We start from the raw sequence: 16,636 nt of genomic DNA, 5'->3' as shown, positions 1-16,636 counted from the left end.
GCTGGATATCAGTCCTGAATGATGAATAACTGGTGGCCATCAGCCATTCCTGGTGTAATGAACTGTGCTTTATTATGATTTTTTATGAGAAATAACCCATCATGATTCTTATTTTCAATTCACACACACATCAGAATGTCTTAATTATTGATGGATTGAAAATGATTATAGATACAGTAATCTGGTAAAACGTCACCAGCAGCTGCTCGTATGAGTAACTACAGTAGCTTTCCATTAGCCAGAATTAAGAGTCCAAAGTGAAGACATTTTCCTTCTACACGTGCTAAAGTGAGTGTTTCTCAGCCCTGGCCTTCCTGATCCTGAGGCCCTCTGGTTTAAGTTCTGGATATCTAATCAAGGGCATATTTACACCTGGGGAGTGGATTTGCAATTAACCAGAAAGGATAGAAAAACCGACCTCTGCCTGCTCTTCTGAATCGGATACTATCATACTTAACATAAATGTACCATTGAACTTAATGTTGCATGCGGTGTATGTAGTGTGAGTATTATTCTGCTCCAGACTTGTTTATTGCCTGGTGAGAAATAGCAGCAGTTCTCTGGGTTTCAAGGACCAGCAGCATCCACTGGGATGATAAGTGAAACACTCTGCATCTCTGACTTTGATATCTTTTTATTAATATTTGTATTTATTTCCCCAGCTGACTCATGAGGTCAGTTCTTGCCCAAGGAACAGCTTAGACAAAACTGTGGGTAATCAAACACATCAAGAGTTTTTGTGTCTGTGGTGTTATGGATTAGGTAAGAATATACTTTAACTTAAAGGTGCCTCGTGGGATTTTTGACCATTAGTAGAGCTATGGAGCAATTGTGGTTCAATTTAGTTTGTATTGTGCACATGCACAAGGACACATATGCATGAGTGTGAACATGCAGGCGACAAGATACGCATTCCTGTTACCAATTTTAAAGCTATTCCTTTCATCAACAACTGGTGGCCGTAAAGCGCAAAGAAGCGTAGCAATGCACCAACAAGGGCAGTGATGTAAACAATGCACAATTTAAAATGTTTTATGAGGAAGGAGATGCATTCAACACTTTTGTCAGGCCTAAAGGGTATACCCAATGCACTTTGTTGAGAAACAGTGAATGTAAACTCCACTGTCATCCAATAATGTATTTATTAATTGTTGCTTTGTTTTGCATTGTTATTTTCTCACTCAGAAGAACCTATATATACACCATCCAAAGTTGAGACTAAACTTTTTGTTAAGTTTTTATTAAATCAAGATACCACGGGCAGTAGAAGTTAAAACAAAACATGAGTCAACATTGCCAACCTCTAAAGTGATTTCTGATGAAAAGATATGAGGCGAAATAATCTCCAGTATTAATTGAAATGCACTGTAGATGCACTGATTGATGTGCTGTGATACTTGATTGCTAACAGGTGCCAACATTGACTATATCGCCAAACAGCCTATATTTGTTCTTTACAAAGTAGGAGAAAAATACTTGAAATAAAATATTTATAAATTACAGTCCACATTCAAATAAATCAGTGCTGAAGCAGGTTCATTTTAATCATATTTTGTGCTGTTTATCAAACGTGAGTCTCATGTTGTGCACTTTCTTTCAATAACAGGTATAAACTTCCAAAATACAGCCAATGTTTTCATAAACTTTTTTTCCAGTTATATTGTTTTGGAAAATCAAACTATTTTTCTGACATTATATAGTGCCTCACCCTGCCTCTGAAGAAGCCAGACACAGCATGATTTCACGGCGTCCGCTTTCTGTCTGCTCGCAACTGCTCCCAATTCCCTTAAAACTCAAAAGGTACCAGCGCTTAAAAGCAAAATAGTGAGGACGCATCCAAAGGTGATTTATACAATGGATGATGAAACACAATGCTGATGAAAGTTTTATTTTTTTCCAGCTTTAATTAGTTGAAGGTACAGTATAGAGTTGTGATACTGATAAATGTGGTTTTTCTCACATTTCACCACTCCAAAGCCTTTTCTAAAGAAACAGTGGAAGACTTAACTACATTACAGATCAAGGTTTTTTCACTTGGTTTGAAATTCTTCACTGGACCACGATGGAAACCTCTGATACACTGCTGTAATTTATTGTATTTTCGAAAAAATTGAGAAAAATTGCTAACACTTATAACTTGTTGGGAGAACTGTGATTCTTCTATGATTCACTGGCTCTTTTATCCTGCAGGCTATGACTCATCATACAGCGTATAGCTCAGATAATAATGGAGGTAAACTTTGAAGCCAAACATTAAAACGGATGGACTTCCATCTCCATCTCCATCTCCTCCCCTTGTGTTTTGAAAAGCATTGCAGGCTGAGTCCTCAATATTGCAATATCCCGTTATGACTGGTAAGCCCCATGGAGGTCTGCAGTGCTGGCTCAAGCTGCTGCCTCTTTGGTCCAGTGATCAAAGCAGTGAAGCATGAGCATACTTTTGGCCTCTTACCAATGAAACACTGCCCACTGGAGGAGGACATGACGATGTCTTGTGGGTGGAAGTTTGTTCACAAGCAGCTCTCCCTTTACTCACCTATCTCATATGGGATCTTCAAAAACTGGAGATATTGACATAGAATGTGTTTGTGTGTTTTGTAGATGAACTAAAGGAGAAGCTACAGGATTTTGTGTCAGAGACTAACAGCCAACGTCCAGGATTTATTAAGATGGTGCGGCATGCCAAGCAGGAGGGTCTGATCCGGTCCAGAGTGAGTGGGTGGAGGGCTGCCACTGCCCCAGTTGTTGCCCTGTTCGATGCCCACGTCGAGTTCAACGTTGGCTGGTGAGTCACTCACAACGAGTGCGTCATGAGGTTAGCACAGCTCAACACAAGAACGCTGGTCCTTGAGTCATATCACTCTGTGGGTTTACAGAAAATTATTTAATTGAAAAAGAAATACTGTGGGTTGCTCTTTTTCCAGTGACTTCATTCTGTGTTGTGAAAAAAAAAAACATTTATACAATATAGAAATGGAGTACACTCTTCGCAAGATCACAACAATCCCTAATCTGCCAGGGTCCTCATACTCCACAAGATAACAACATCCACACTTTTACTATCATTGAGCTGATGTGGTTTCAAATCTTCATTGTACAAATGTCTAACTTGAAATGTGTAAACTGTATCTGCTTTCTCAATCCCCAAAAATTAAAGCCATCATTTGCCATGTTGGGAATTTGCTTTCTTGCCAAAAGCTAGATGAGAAGATTGATACCACTCCATTGTTTATAAGGCTACGGCATGCAGCCGGTTAGCTTAGCTTAGCATAAAGAGCTGACTGAAGGTAGCAAAATCCACACTATTTTCTTTTACAATATAAAAAAACAACATATAGTATAAAGTATTAATTAGTGAGCTTTAGAGGTGCTGGTAGGTAGATTTTGTTTCCTCCACACAGAGCCAGGCTAACTGTTTCCCACTATTTCCATTTAGCTAAGCTAGTCTCCTGGCTATAGCCGTACAGTTGTGAGAGTGGTGTCAATTTTCTTATCTAACTCACAACAGGAAAGCAAATCAATGTATTTTACAAAATGAAGAATAGAACTATTGCTATAAATCCTTATATTACAGTCTTTGAAATGAATTCCCTAGTGGCAAAGAAATCACACACCGTCCTACACTTTCTTGTCATACATGGTTTCCATGCATTTAAAAGGGGAGTGTAAATAACTTTGATCCCTTTTGCCATGTGGTCGATAGTAAGGGGCACACATGCACATTAAATTACCTTGTAAATGTACTGTGTAGTTTTTTAATCACTTCATTAAGAGTTTGCAAACGAATAAATGCATTTTATTTCTTCATATTTTGATGAAAAAAAATCCATCATCTTATCAGATGGGAAATTATGCTTTGTCAGACTAATAAATTGGATTGAATTCATCTTGAAATCGTGAAATTGGTTTTTAAAAAGTGCCCTCTTACATGACAGGCGTGATCACAAAGGTAACGGAGAAAGCCTGTCAAAACAAACACTCACAGTAAAATGACTTTCTCTTTCCATATTTGAAGGGCTGAACCTGCTCTGCAGAGAATTAAAGAAGACAGAACTCGCATAATCTCCCCATCATTTGATAACATCAAGTACGACACGTTTGAGATTGAAGAGTACCCGCTGTCTGCTCAGGGCTTTGACTGGGAGCTGTGGTGTCGCTACCTCAACCCGCCCAAGTCCTGGTGGCACAAGAGCAACAAGAGTGCACCAATCCAGTAAGTGAACACAGCAATGTCTTCATAGCCTGATTCAAATAATATAATATTATTAGTATGATATTTTTTATCTGAAATTAAGTAAACAAATGTCAGCCCTGCTAAAAGGGTAATCCATGCAGCATTCATGAACAAATTATATGTTATGCAAGGTCAGATTTCTCTTCTTGTCCCTTCTGTCACTATAGCAACTGAGCCAAGCTAACATTACCTGTGCACAGGACAGCAACAGACAAACAAAACTGATCTTCATCATCTTTAATCCCTCCAGGAGCCCGGCCCTGATTGGCTGCTTCGTGGTGGACAGGCTGTACTTTGAGGAGATTGGTTTGCTGGATGAGGGGATGGAGGTGTACGGGGGAGAAAATGTGGAGCTGGGCATCAGGGTGAGTAATAATGTCACCCCCCGTGGCCATGGGCCATTGTTCATCTAGGTAATGTGTGGAAAATTAACTATGATAATGACACTTAATAGCTGTTGGGAACAAGGTCACACAGGGCCTTATGGGGTTTTTTATGTAAAAAACTAAACTCATTGAAAGGTGTCAGTTGGCTGCAAGCAATGTGGTCTGTGCGTTTAAAAATAGTGTAGAGGTGGAGTGGCAGCTTTGGCTAATGTAGGATATCCAGCCAACATGTGTTTTTGTTTTCATGAAAGGCCAATGTTCTGCAAACTGTCAAAATGGGGCTTTTGATAAAATGCTATTTTAGTTGAATGTGATTTATCCTCAGAGCTATATTATGACTAGAAGGCAGATGTTATTCTTTATTTATTGTCGTCAACAAATTCCATAAAAAGACACATCTCTATACTTTTCGACTTGTAATCAGTTAGTGATACTCAGCCCACTGGTACCTACTGAAGACATAACAAATACTCTAACCTCAAGATCTTTTTAGCAGCTGTCCTGAAGCTTTTGATCATATCACATGATCTTCATCAGTAGTACTTTGAACATTACAAATGTATCAAAAGGCACAGTGATTTCTTGCAATAGCTGGGCACAGCAGTGTTTAGCAAATGTTACTCAAACTGCAGTAAATAGCGCATTTGTTTGGGACTATTTTCAGCCGCGGATTTATACACATTTGGTGCTGTAGTGCGTATTTACAGCAGCAGGACGGTGTAATGTGTGTGGGATGGAGTCAAAGTACAGTAATCTACAGTACCCAGGCCCAGAAATACTGAGGTCATGAGTCCAAGTTCTCCCCCAGTGCACCCCGACCAATTTCTTTCTATCTTTTTATTTATTCAACAGATGAATTATATTTTTGGTTAATTTTATTTCTCCAACATGAAGCTTGAAATACTGTGTCAAAGCCCTCTCCACACTGCCAGGAATAAAATCCTTCATATATATATATTTTTTTTGTTAATTTAATAAGAAAAATATAGCATATCACCAACGCCTTTAAACAACTAATGTGATTACAGTACTTGCATGCTTTAACAGGAACAAGTGAACACAGCGGAGGATCATTTAGCGTACCCAGTGTACCCAGAACACACTGCATGCTCTCTCTTAGTTAGAATAAATAATCACTGCTAATTAATTCTGAAGTCTGAATGATCACCTTTATCCCTCGGTGATCCCACTGAAGCACATGTGAGAGTTGTAGGACTCAAAGTCATTGTTACTGTCAGCAGCGATGTGTGAAGAGAATGCCGACATTGTTCAGAGCAGATAGACGCACTGTGTCTGTGGTTGTTATGTTGCATTCTTCTCACAGTACTATACTTGCCTTGGATGAAAATCGTTTTTTGAAAATCAGTTCAGCAGTACCACAAGCAGATGGGCCGCAGAAAGAAAGGCCCTCCATAGGGATAGCTAATGATAGAGCACTTCTACTGTACAAAGTCGTTAATGCAGCTATCAGCCTGTTCAATAACAGCAAGAAGTGGGGGACAGCTCCTCTTCAGCGTCACTCTGGCTAGATTGCACTCTGAGAAGGAAATGGAGACAAGCTTGCGACAGGACGGCGAATGTGGAAATATCCATCCTCGCTAATGACAGAGATGCAATCATCAGTAAAGAAGGGAGATTAGTCCCGTAAGTCATTTTCCTCCAGAAATTACATGCTTTTAGAATTCCTGGGCCTGATAATAGCCCCACTGATTGCTTTATAGCTGGACACATTGATGATTTTATCACATATATTATAAACTGGGGTCCTAGCCCCCATGTATAAACAGTTTTTGAATCATTTTGGTTCATTGTTTTGTGTCTTAGTTTTGAGTTCAATGCTACACCCCATGTTGTTTACTTGCTTGGTATGTTGGACTGAAGGAACTCGCCCTTGCCTGGAGGTTAATGTAGTTTAGAGCTCAGTAATGCTTTTGAAACAGAGAGTGACACAGTGAGCTGAGAGCTACAAGACCTGAGGACCCTGGCTTGGCCCCAGATTAGCAGTCCCGAAGAGCCCCAGCAGGGTTTGTCTGTCTGTCTGCCTGTCTGCCTGTCTGCAGTGTATTGGTCATGCCTGCAGACCACCTGCCAGCACACAGACTGGCTGCTGACGGATCCTCAGAGACACACTCAAACCAGGCCAACAGCTACAGGCTTTGGCTGAGGCTTGAAAGGGATGTCCTGGGTAGTGTGACGGTGAAATGAACCGCTGCTCTCTATTCACATTTGGTCACAAAGTGCAGGCTGACTATTTCTGCATAATGATGTTTCATTTATTTTAAGTATTGTGTCATAAAACATGCTTAGGTGCAACTGTAGTGGTGTGAACAGGGTGTTATAAATTCCTATGAGAATTAAGCAGATTTTTTGGGTACACATCAACACATGTTTTTCTTATCCTTCATAAAGTGTTATTACTATATATTTTTCTAACTTTCTATTTTTAACTTGTGGAGGTTGGCACAAAAAAAGTTAGCTAAAGCTGTCAATTTCAAACTAATGATTTGAGACTGAAACACTTTACATTTACATCTGTCAGAAAGGGTCGATTGTAAACCGTAAACCCAAATATCCGTGGTTTCACAGACAGTGATTCTGCCACTGCAGTGCTGGCAGTAGTGCAGCGAGCACAACACATAAACCAGCTGGCGGATCTGTCTATAGGGGAGAGTGTTCTAGCAGGAAGTTAGTGACTGCTTATTTTACCAACTTTACTTTACTCCTTGTTTTAGTCCTGAGCATTTATCCTAAAGAGACCCTGTGAATGCAGCAACATTATGATGATGCCATCTGTGGCAATAAATTGCTGAAAGATAAATCTGGGAAGCGTAGTCCTTGTCCACTATAAAACACAACGCAGAGTTTGGCCCACTATACAACTTTAGCCTGTCATAGCTGTCCTACAATCCTAGCTCTCGATTTGAGCTTCAAGTCACAATGTGTTGATTTGTTTTTCAAAAAACTGAGATGGATATGCAGCCAAACCAAAGATATAGTTTTTGTGAGGTGATCCTTCAGCTCAGACCTGTACAGTAGAACACACAGCAAATTGGACAGGACCCTGAAACTGAATTATAATACAAATGATTTCCCAAAACACCTGTGAATACTGGGTATTGCGCCAGTGAAGCCAGCCTGGAACAATGCATCACAAAAAGACCAGAGCAGACATCATCACTCTCAACCAGTGCCAGGAAGGTTGTGTTGAGAAATGAGCATCATTGAGGTCCATGAAAAACAATTATGAGGCGGGCTTTGTGCACAGTATTTATGGAAGTGGCAATAAAACACCATTACTGTCATCATAATGATTTACACATTACATTTCACCCAAATATTCGGCATGCAATTTATATTCAGTAATTCAGTATAAACAACGTGTAATATTATCTTTATGTGCATTTTAAATAGCAATGTGAAAAGTACAGATAGCAAAAATAGATAGAAAAAATAAAACTCTGAGAAACTGGTCCTCACAGTGACGAATTATTCAGCTGTAATATTTCAAAATACATTATATTGTCATTGATTGGCAACTTGCACAATGTGATCAACTACCAATTAAAAAAACGATTCATCCACATGTTAAAAACTCTGAATAAATGATATCTGCTGAAATCTTTAAATTTGATAGAAAGTTTTATATATATGTATGAGGTACGATTGAAGGCATAAATACAAAACATATTACATTTGGCTCAGATTCAACATATAAAATATATCACAGCAGTAGTACAACAAGATGTAAAACAGTTAAAGATGCAAAGTCTGTCCGTGTTAACTTTTTAAAACAGGTTGACTTAACTTCACACATTATTTGTCTTAATTACAGTAGCTTGTTCATAATAACTTTATTTGTAAAGCACATTTCAAGTGAATGAAACGAAAAGACCACATTCACTCAGCATTAACAGTAAATATGAATGAATGACTGACGAACTCAGCTGTGTCTTGTTGATCTGATATGTATGATAAAAATAGGAAACCTGCATTAAAATACGTCCCACTTATTCCCTTTTTACACTGCTGTTTTGACTTTCTCCATCATTTGAAAGGTACAAAAGGCAGTTTAATCACACTGGATGAACACCAAAAGTTGTGCCATAATGACTCTAATTGTAGAACAGCACTGATTGAGTTTCATGACCCCTGTGCGGCTAGAAATCCATTGAACCCCACTGCGTAATCTCAAACCTCCAGGACAATCAATGGGAAAGTCTTCTGTCTGACAGAGGTAATGTGAATTGTAATGTAGCACCAGGAGAAATACCACAGCTTCACGCAATGTAAAATCTGCATAGTTGACTATAGTAATGCTATTTGAACCATAATTGAATCCTAAAAATGACAATGTCTACAGTAACCAGAAGGACACTGTATTTTTAATAAGAGTCATGTTAACAGTAAACAGCTATAAGCAGACAGACTTCTAACAAACACCAGTAGACTCACATAACTCTGATGAGCTTCATTACTCTGGTTCATTTGTTTTAGAATTGATTTTAATTACACCGCACAGCATTACATGGCAGAGCTCCAGAGCACATTGTTGAGCTCATAACAAAACTTTTAAAACCATGTTACCCTTCATTTGATCTAAATAATGTTTGTTCCTATCCTTTGTATGGCTTTTTTAAGCACATTGTTAACCTAACCGTCAGTACTTCCTTAAGGTTGTGATGTCACAACTATACAGTCGCAGCACTCAGCCACGCCCCCAGCAGGTCATCTCCTCCAGGCACAGCACGCCCACCAAGTACAGGGACGCTCATGCACCCGCTCAGGACTACTCTTCAAGTTTTTGGAGGTTGTTAAGTTTACGGCTTGTTTCAGACAGAAGGTGAACTGAGGGGCTGCATGAAGGGCCAGTATAAGAATCATGCAGTTACTCTCAAAATATAGAGCTGAAAAGAGCTTAATATGGAACCTTTAAGGCCGACTGCAGCTACGACAAGCCTGCAGGAACGGGAGAGCAAAGGGGGGTTGTGGTTTTCTTTACAGTCTCAATGAGGATGTAGGATGAGTTGGGGAGGGTGAACACAGAGTGGCTGCAGCAGTTTTTCAAAACACTGGTTGGGAGATTACTGGATTGTGAATACTAAAGCTTGAGCATGGATCCCCATGGAGAGGATGGATCAGATTTGATCTGGTAGATGGCGAACCCGGTGAATCAGGTTTTGGTGGCAGTATGGGCTTCATATTAACCTATTTTGATTTCTCATTCTTCTGGTGGTCTTATGTACACAGTGCTAATGAAGGTTATTGTGTAGACAGAGAACTTGCTTGATGATTGTGTGAAGGTGTTATTCTGTGTGCAGGAGTTTGTGTGTAATATAGCATCATGTTTGAATGTTTATCTTGTCTCAGATTCACACTTTTTTTGTGCTGATGATAACAATTGTGAGGAGGAAGGAAACTGTTTAGATTAAAGAATAAATCAAGTCCCTCGTCAAAAAGATGCTTTTGTTCTCAGTGGGTTCAATTTCACGTCGACGCAGCAAATCTGTGCTCATCGGAGTTCAGACTGCAGGCTTTTTTTGTTTGGTAATAAGCGCCTCTCAAGTGGTTGCAACTGGTGGGATTTCCCCAGTACAGACGAGAGTGTTGCTTCTGGAGGTTGAATCAGTCTACAGCAACCACAGCTGCATTTTGAAAGAAAACACTGTTCTGGGGAGCTAGATTCAGGCTAGTGGATATTAATGTAGAATATCAGATCTTTAAATTAATATCTGAGAGAATTTATTGTTCATTTAATGAACATTGATTTTATTTTCTTCACAAGGCTTTGTATTTCATCACATCAGTGGTTGCCTTTGACTGTATAAAGTAGTGCAGCAAGAGTCAGATTTCCAAAGATATGACGTGAAAATAAGACAACAAGAATGAGGCTAGTTATGCTACCATTAATAGTCCACAGATAATTAGACAACACAAACAACCAATCAGATAACTCACCAGCATCTCTAGCCTTCTAGAAAACTCCATGTTTTCAGTTAGACGGGATGTGATGGTAAGTGGTACATTAATAATGCAAGACTACAACTCTTCACATGGCTGTCTGCATGGATTACTGCTGTCCTGTCTCCTACAAATTACATTTATATGCATTTATTCTTCATTAGCGATTTATGTTCAAGGCCAGCGTTCAGAGCCAACTGAGGGTCAGCGCAGATGAAAACGGATGGTGGAGGGGTATGTGGAACGTTTACCCTCAACGCTGGCAGCCTGGCTTCATTTCCCACATCAATTTAACAATCTGCATTGGGATTTTTAGGATTTAGAGGATTAGTTAACCAAATTACAAAAAAAACAATATATGTTCTCGCTTGTTGAGCCATGCACATAGTTTTGGTTTAATTGGTCTAGGTTTTGAGATCTCTGTCTCCGAGACTTCTGCCTCCACCCAAACACAATAGAGATTCATGAAATGAGTTTTTGGTGCTTACAGCATTGAAACAATTATTTAAAAACTCTACAATCAAAAACAATGTCATGTGCTGACCATGATTATCTGCACCAAGTTTTAGGGCAAACTGACTGATTGTCAACATATTTTCCGCTGGACTCAAGTGGTGTACTGAAGAATGGACTAGCATTTTTGAATAGGTTTATTGTTTCCTGCAACTAACTTATTTTCTTTAACCATCATGCTTAATAAATTAGTCGTGCCAAAGTCCAAAGTAGTGTCCTCAAATTTTTTGTTTTGTCCAACCAACAGTCCAAAATATTCAGGTTACTATCATATAACACAAAGAAAAGTGTTGCCGATAAATGTTCTGTCACTCAACTAATCTATGAATGGACTTATTGTTTCTGCTCTAGTTTAGGGGTCCAGAGAGAATTAGTCTCAACAGTCCTTTTCAGACATGGAAACTGTAACACTTTATCTGTCTAATATAAAGTGATGGCTTTAAGGCTTTTAAACATTCATGAAGACTTTAACAAGACTCGACTGATATGGTCATCTTCAGTTCAGTTCAGTGGCTCTTAATGTCATGTACTTACAAATAGTGCTAAGAACAAAGTACAAGATGATGCACGTAGACATACAAAAGACAACAAAGCTAGACAGATATAAACAAACAAAAACATATAGCTATTATGTGCAGACAGGTAGGAGAAAAAAATTGTCACATATATAAATAAACAACAAATGGAAAACATGTCTGCAGGTCACAATAATGGATAATATTTAATATGTAAATGTTGATTTATATATAAAAAATTTTAATACATATAATTTGTAACTACAGTAGATGTTTTGTTACTGCATTGTTTTCTAACATCACATGTAACTGTTCATGAGACTGATGTGAAAAGAAACTGTTCTTACATCTGGTTGTTTTGGCATTAGTGAGACTGACGGTCTGATGATTATTGTAGTTTTCTTAGACCAACCTTACTCAGATTAACAAGAGTGCACGTCTAGATTTGTTAACAGATGTTGTCAAGTTAGAGAAACACATCCTTCATGTCAGAAGTACATCACTGTGTGTTTATGGAGGCTGCAGGACAGTGGTGGAGATGTATCGTGTTGATTTAGGATAGTCTGTAAATGATTCAGCGTTTCTGTGGAGAGGATGGGAAATGTACTCCCCTTTTCAGACAGTGCGAGTTGCTACACATACAGTGGAAACTCTATGCCAGTTGTCTGCACTGCTTCCACGCTGTTCTCTGGGCAGTAAAAGAGGGAGCTCAGGTTTACCTTAAAAGAAAGTAAGTGCTTTGATGTGAAGGGGTTTTATTATCACAAAATACTGGGGAAATGTGGAATGAATACAGTAGGAAATATTAGGGTGGGTTTTTTTTTAAAGCCAGTTAAGGTTTCTAGGGGGGCAGGAGATGTGGTGCAGGGAGATGAAAGCAGATAGCTTCAGATACACAGACGAGTATAAAATGAAAAGAGAAAATTCCTAAAGCAGCATAGTAAATCACAAGAATATCTGGTCAAAAAGTCCCTGAGGTTCTGCTCTTCTTGTCAGGAGGCTGAAGAAGTATGTTACCTTTGCTGTTGCATTTCTTTTCAACTTTGACAGTTATCATCGACAAGGTGTCACCTCATCAGAAGCTGTCAGAATGCTTGTAGCTCATTGCTACACATGTTTCATACTAAATTAACAAAGGAGATTTCGGTCATATGTATAAGCTTTTAAGACTCCACTTTGCAAACTGTTTTTAAATTAGATTTCTGTTTTGTTTTGAGTGCAAATGAAAATGTAATCTAGTGTATTTTACATTGTGTCATCCCAAAGAAACTGACCTGGTTTTAGATGTGACTGAGCAGTCTCTTAGAAAACTGTGAACCCTTTTCTTTCGTCGTTTCCTTGTGGTATCCTGTTAAAAAAAAATGTATTCAGAGAAAGCTGCTGTGCTTCTATCATATCCTTACATCTAGTGGTAGTCAAAGGTCTGTCAGCTTTTATTAAGGGACATGATGTTGATCATGAAAACACACCCTACCTCATCATATCCCTACCTCCAGCTTGCAGTGATGACTCATGGCATGACTGATGCATGAACTCATGGGTCTCTAGATCTCAGTCTGCCCAGCTTGAAACGACACCGTATCATCATTTTAAAATCCTCTGTGGTGTCTCGAGTACGTTCACCAGCCTGAGACACAACACCCCATAGTGCTCCACCAGAGAAGTCCTGGAAACTATATATATATACACCTCTGTTACAATTAATTGTAAATAGGGACTGTAAAATACTTTTCAGGAATGCATTTGTAATTTTATTCCATGACAAAAATAAAGAAAAGCACTTTATAGCTCAGTAATAACAAGTTAATAATAGGATAATATCATGTAATGGTAATAGGACCTAGGTAATAAATGGGGTATCTTATTAATAATATGGTAATGAGGAGAGTAATTGATGAAGTTCAGCCACCCTTAGTTACTGTTGCTACGCCTGTCAAGCTTAACATTACTGAATGCAGCATTATTCGGTTTACAATGATAAAAGTGGCAGATTTAGCACTCAAAATGTATAAAACAATGAGTCTCAGATTTTATACAGAAGTTAACAAAGGTTGCTTCTCATTTCTAGCCGACGACGATCAGCTTTGTCAGCTGAAATGACGACTGTCACCAGAAGATTTTATCAGTTCTAGCCAGCTAGCTAATTAACGCTATCTCTGTGCGTTGGTCTCCTGCTGACTTTTTTCAAGTTCTCAGCTGACTCGTTTTAAAATGAGAGCCATTTAAAGGGACCTTAAAATTGTACTTGATGCTGCACACTGATATACATAAAAGACTGAAGCTAAAGCTACGTCTTCCAGGTAAAACGTCAGCACATTATTCTTGTATTGCATGGCAGCCAGTTGGTCGTGGTATAATCCAAAAAAGAGCAGGACAGAGCCACTAACATCAGCCTAAACTCTCGTACAGTAGCCTCCAGGATCGGCTCCACACAGCACGTGTTGGTCCTGAATCCCCATTCCCCCTACCGTAACCTGTAACTCCTGTAGTTAGCTCATGATGCTAACTCTTGGCATTGAAAGTAACACAAGGTTACTACTGTAGATAGTTAACCAGGCATGCTAACATTTGCAGCTCACACAGTCCATTTTTTACAACTTGGCTGGAGTATAACTCTAATCACAGCCTCATGGTCACTGCTTCAACATATAGAGACATCCAAAGCTTCACAGACCTGTTGTGCCAGTTGCGATTGCTAAGCTATAATTTGACAATCAAAGTCTCTCCATTATAATGGCCGTAGTAATAATTGGGTAATATAGTAAAATGCGTTAATACACTGGTTGGAAATACAGAATTTTGAGTAGGGAAATAGCACAGCAGAGAAGCTCTGTATTTAGCCAGTGGAACAATACTGAGCATTTGAATGAGCAGCAGAGAAATGTTTTGTTCTGCAGGAGCATGTTTGAGACATTTTATGTACGTCTTGATTCTTTTTTTGGCTGTGAAAAGTTTGGAATCCGTTGTAACTGACACGACTTCAAGCTGCTGCTGTTCTTAGTCAAGAAGAAAAACACAAACATGTTACAGCCGCTCTTTCAAGCCTGCAAGGGGGTGAGTGCCTGACACGCTAAAGATAGATTTTGGGTGGAGTACTTTAAGGCAGCGAACCATACACAAACCAGAGGTTGCAAAGAGTTCATGAAATTATGAAGTAGATTGACAATCCAATCATAAAGTTTGTGATTGAATTTTCTGTAATTTGATTTGACATATTGCTGCACCATAAACTGCATCATTACTGTGCTTCATATCCTCAAAGATTTGTGAAATAACCTTGTGCGTATTCCCATCAAAATCCACTTTAAGCCACTAGATGCTCTGCTTGGTAACTGGCATCACTGTAGACAGAAAAATGAATAAAGCACTTCCACTCACATTACATTTACATTAAAGGTATTTAGCTCTTGCTCTTATCAAAAGCAAATTATGATGAGGGCAGCAGTAAAATTAGTTTAGGCTCAGGCCGAGGGTGCCCTGATAATAGATCTGCAAACACTGCTGTAATGTGAGACCGCCTCTCTGCCAGAAAAGTTCTACTAAAAGAAATTAGAGGGAGAACAGCTAGATAGCGAGGAAGATCGGATTTAGACAGGAGCATATTTGCAGGAGGATATGACAGAAAGGGGTGTGATACAACTGGGAGCAGGGGACGTGAGGTATTTCTTGAGGAGATGAGTTTTTAAGTTTTCAGTCCTGACTGAGATTGTTCCATCGCTGTGGAGTCAGGGAGACTGGGTGGAGAGAGGGCCTGACTTTCAATAACACAAAGTAGACTCAAACATGGACTAAAGGGGTGGCATGATACCACCCTTATATGACAAGGACCAAAGTGTCAGAAGTTTTGTGAACCCTAACTGCTATTTTCTCTCTTCCAGGATCATGCCACCATCTTGGAGTAAAGTGTAGTGTCACTGTTGCAGTGCTGTTGAGCTGTGCTTTCCGCTTCAGCAGCGCACTGGAAAACAGATTTTATGAGTCACCATGCAAATTAGATGGTGGATTTGATCATTCAAGGGGAGTGCACCATTAGGAATATCCAACTGTATAAAATTGTTGTATTTTGATTGGAATAACAATACAGCCCTCCATAGAAATGGAAGACTCCGACTTCTGTCCTGACAGTAATGACCCATTTCTAGTGATTCATTTGGAAAAAGGCAGAAGACAATTAGTGGTTAACTGCAAGGGGCGTCATACAGGCAAAAAAAAATTGAGGCGTTTGTTTCATTGTCTGAAAGGAAAGTTGACAGTGAAGAATGTAGGCAGAATACAAGCTGTAATTGACTGTGTTTTAGAAAGTGCTGGCACAATTTTCCAATGTTTGACTGCGCCATTTTCAGTTTGAACAAATCTCCAAGGTCATGTGTTTTGTTGGGTTTGGAGGAACAAGACAGCTACTGATTATTTTCGTTGTCAGTTCATCTGTTGATGTTGCTAGTAGTACCGCTCCAGGAATGACAATGTTAGCCAGTCCACCTCTTTGGTCCAGACTTAAATATCTTAACTGTTGGTTGGATTGCCATAAAATTTGGCCCAGATATGCGTGGTGCCCAGAGGATGAATCCTAATGACTTTGGTGATCCTGTGACTTTTCCTCTAGCCATTTTTGGTTTTAAGTGAAATATCTCGACAACTATTGTTGGATTGTCATGACATTGGTACATATATCCATGGTCCCCTTAGGATGAATTGTAATAACTTTGGTGATCCTGTGACTTTTCATCTGTTTGCCTAATAATTTAGTTTATGACCAAATGATTGCAAAACCCATGACTTTCCCATCAGCCTCAGCTGTACTTTGTGTTTTGTGCTAATTAGCTAATGTTAGCATGCTAACACAGTAAGCTAAGTTGGTGATCATGGTAAACATTATACATGCTAAACATCAGTATTTTAGCATTGTCACTGTCTAATCAGTTAAAGTAAGGCATCAACATCGACGGCAACCTGGGAATTATTTGGTTGGATCAGTGTGTTGAACTGTATGTCAGCATGGCTGGACTTGACTGGACTCTTTACTGAACTCT

At 39.2% G+C, this 16,636-nt stretch overlaps 1 protein-coding gene across 1 annotated transcript in view; it reads left to right on the top strand.

Moving 5' to 3' along the window:
* galnt18b (UDP-N-acetyl-alpha-D-galactosamine:polypeptide N-acetylgalactosaminyltransferase 18b) overlaps positions 1-16,636 on the top strand; it is a 66,862-nt gene that overhangs the window by 36,581 nt on the left and 13,645 nt on the right. The window contains exons 4-6 of the mRNA XM_070926435.1: positions 2,602-2,785; positions 4,016-4,213; positions 4,485-4,599. Coding sequence (XP_070782536.1) covers positions 2,602-2,785; positions 4,016-4,213; positions 4,485-4,599 — 497 coding nt within the window. The remainder of the gene's footprint in view (positions 1-2,601; positions 2,786-4,015; positions 4,214-4,484; positions 4,600-16,636) is intronic.

The sequence above is a fragment of the Enoplosus armatus genome, chromosome 1, assembly GCF_043641665.1.
Source record: "Enoplosus armatus isolate fEnoArm2 chromosome 1, fEnoArm2.hap1, whole genome shotgun sequence".
In the NCBI taxonomy this organism is placed as follows: Eukaryota; Metazoa; Chordata; class Actinopteri; order Centrarchiformes; family Enoplosidae; genus Enoplosus; species Enoplosus armatus.
The sequence above is the reverse complement of the archived record's forward strand: the minus strand, read 5'-3'. Positions and strand labels throughout refer to the sequence as shown.